The 1196-nt window shown below is 37.7% G+C and overlaps 1 protein-coding gene across 1 annotated transcript in view; it reads left to right on the top strand.

The window, feature by feature from the left end:
- LOC106872606 (probable mitochondrial glutathione transporter SLC25A40) overlaps positions 1-1196 on the top strand; it is a 31602-nt gene that overhangs the window by 21134 nt on the left and 9272 nt on the right. Inside the window, exons 4-5 of the mRNA XM_014919642.2 lie at positions 483-610; positions 793-966. Of these exons, the coding sequence (XP_014775128.1) occupies positions 483-610; positions 793-966 (302 nt within the window). The remainder of the gene's footprint in view (positions 1-482; positions 611-792; positions 967-1196) is intronic.

Below are 1196 nucleotides of genomic sequence, written 5' to 3'. Positions count from 1 at the left end.
CCCCCCCAACCTCGTTGCGAGCCCCCGCCTTCGTTGTAGCTTCTCTGTCCAGCCGTACCAAATCAGTCTTCATACATGTAAACCATTTCACTTTACTCTTCTCGCTTTGATTTATTACCACATAGCAGGTACGCTATATTTCATGTAACCTCATCTACCTCGTAATTCCACTCACTTTTTCAACTTATTTATGCTAACTTACTCTTAATCACACTCATGCTCACACTTGTACTCAGTCACTCATTCACACTCACTTATTTTCTCTTACAATCTTGCTTTCAATCTTTTATAGCTTCATTCATTCACTTCTCTCTCTCTCTCTCTCTTTCTCAGTTTCAGTCACTCACTCTCATCCTCACTTTCATTCTTTTACTCTATCTCACTCACCCTTTCACTCTCACATTTAGTCATTTGTTCAATACCCTTGTTCCATCATCTTTAAAGTTCACTATTGATGTTGTTCCTGTTATTCATGCTTCCAGAGTGATGGCTGTACCTGCTACAGTTATATACTTCACATCTTATGAACAGCTAAAGTCATTTTTAAAACACAAACCCTGGGACCATAATGATCTCTGGAAACCTATGGTTGCTGGAATGGTTGCCAGAGGTAAGCAAAATGAAAACCTTATTAATTTCTTCTTCTTCACCTTTTCCTCCTCCTCCCATATCACCACCAACATTACTAACACCACTTGATACTACTGAAAGTATAATCCAACACCATTACCAACTCCACCACTACTCCCTCTACTATAATTATACTAATGGTTTTGTCTTTCTTCTTCTCAGTTTGGGCTGCAACTGTGATAAGTCCTTTGGAACTAGTACGAACCCAACTCCAGTCTTCGAATTTCAGTTATTCTATGATTGGAGGGTTTATCAAAAATGAAGTTTCTCAAAGAGGTCTTGCATCCTTATGGCGAGGTCTAGGGCCCACATTATTCAGAGATGTTCCTTTTTCAGGTTAGTTTGGTTTTCTTTTTTTAAATTTCTCATTGAACTCACACATTCTCTTCTTATTACTTTTTTACTCTATGCTGGCTAAATTATCAGTATGTAGATAAATAAATATTTAGTAGTCTGTTTCAGATTGTCAAAGAGTGAAGAGTATGTTTGATGTAAAAAAAAAATTGGTTTGGCTGTGTGGTTAGGAAGTTTGCTTCCCAACCACATTGTTTAAGGTTCAACTGACC

This window comes from Octopus bimaculoides, chromosome 17, assembly GCF_001194135.2.
Source record: "Octopus bimaculoides isolate UCB-OBI-ISO-001 chromosome 17, ASM119413v2, whole genome shotgun sequence".
NCBI classification, from domain to species: domain Eukaryota; kingdom Metazoa; phylum Mollusca; class Cephalopoda; order Octopoda; family Octopodidae; genus Octopus; species Octopus bimaculoides.
The sequence above is the reverse complement of the archived record's forward strand: the minus strand, read 5'-3'. Positions and strand labels throughout refer to the sequence as shown.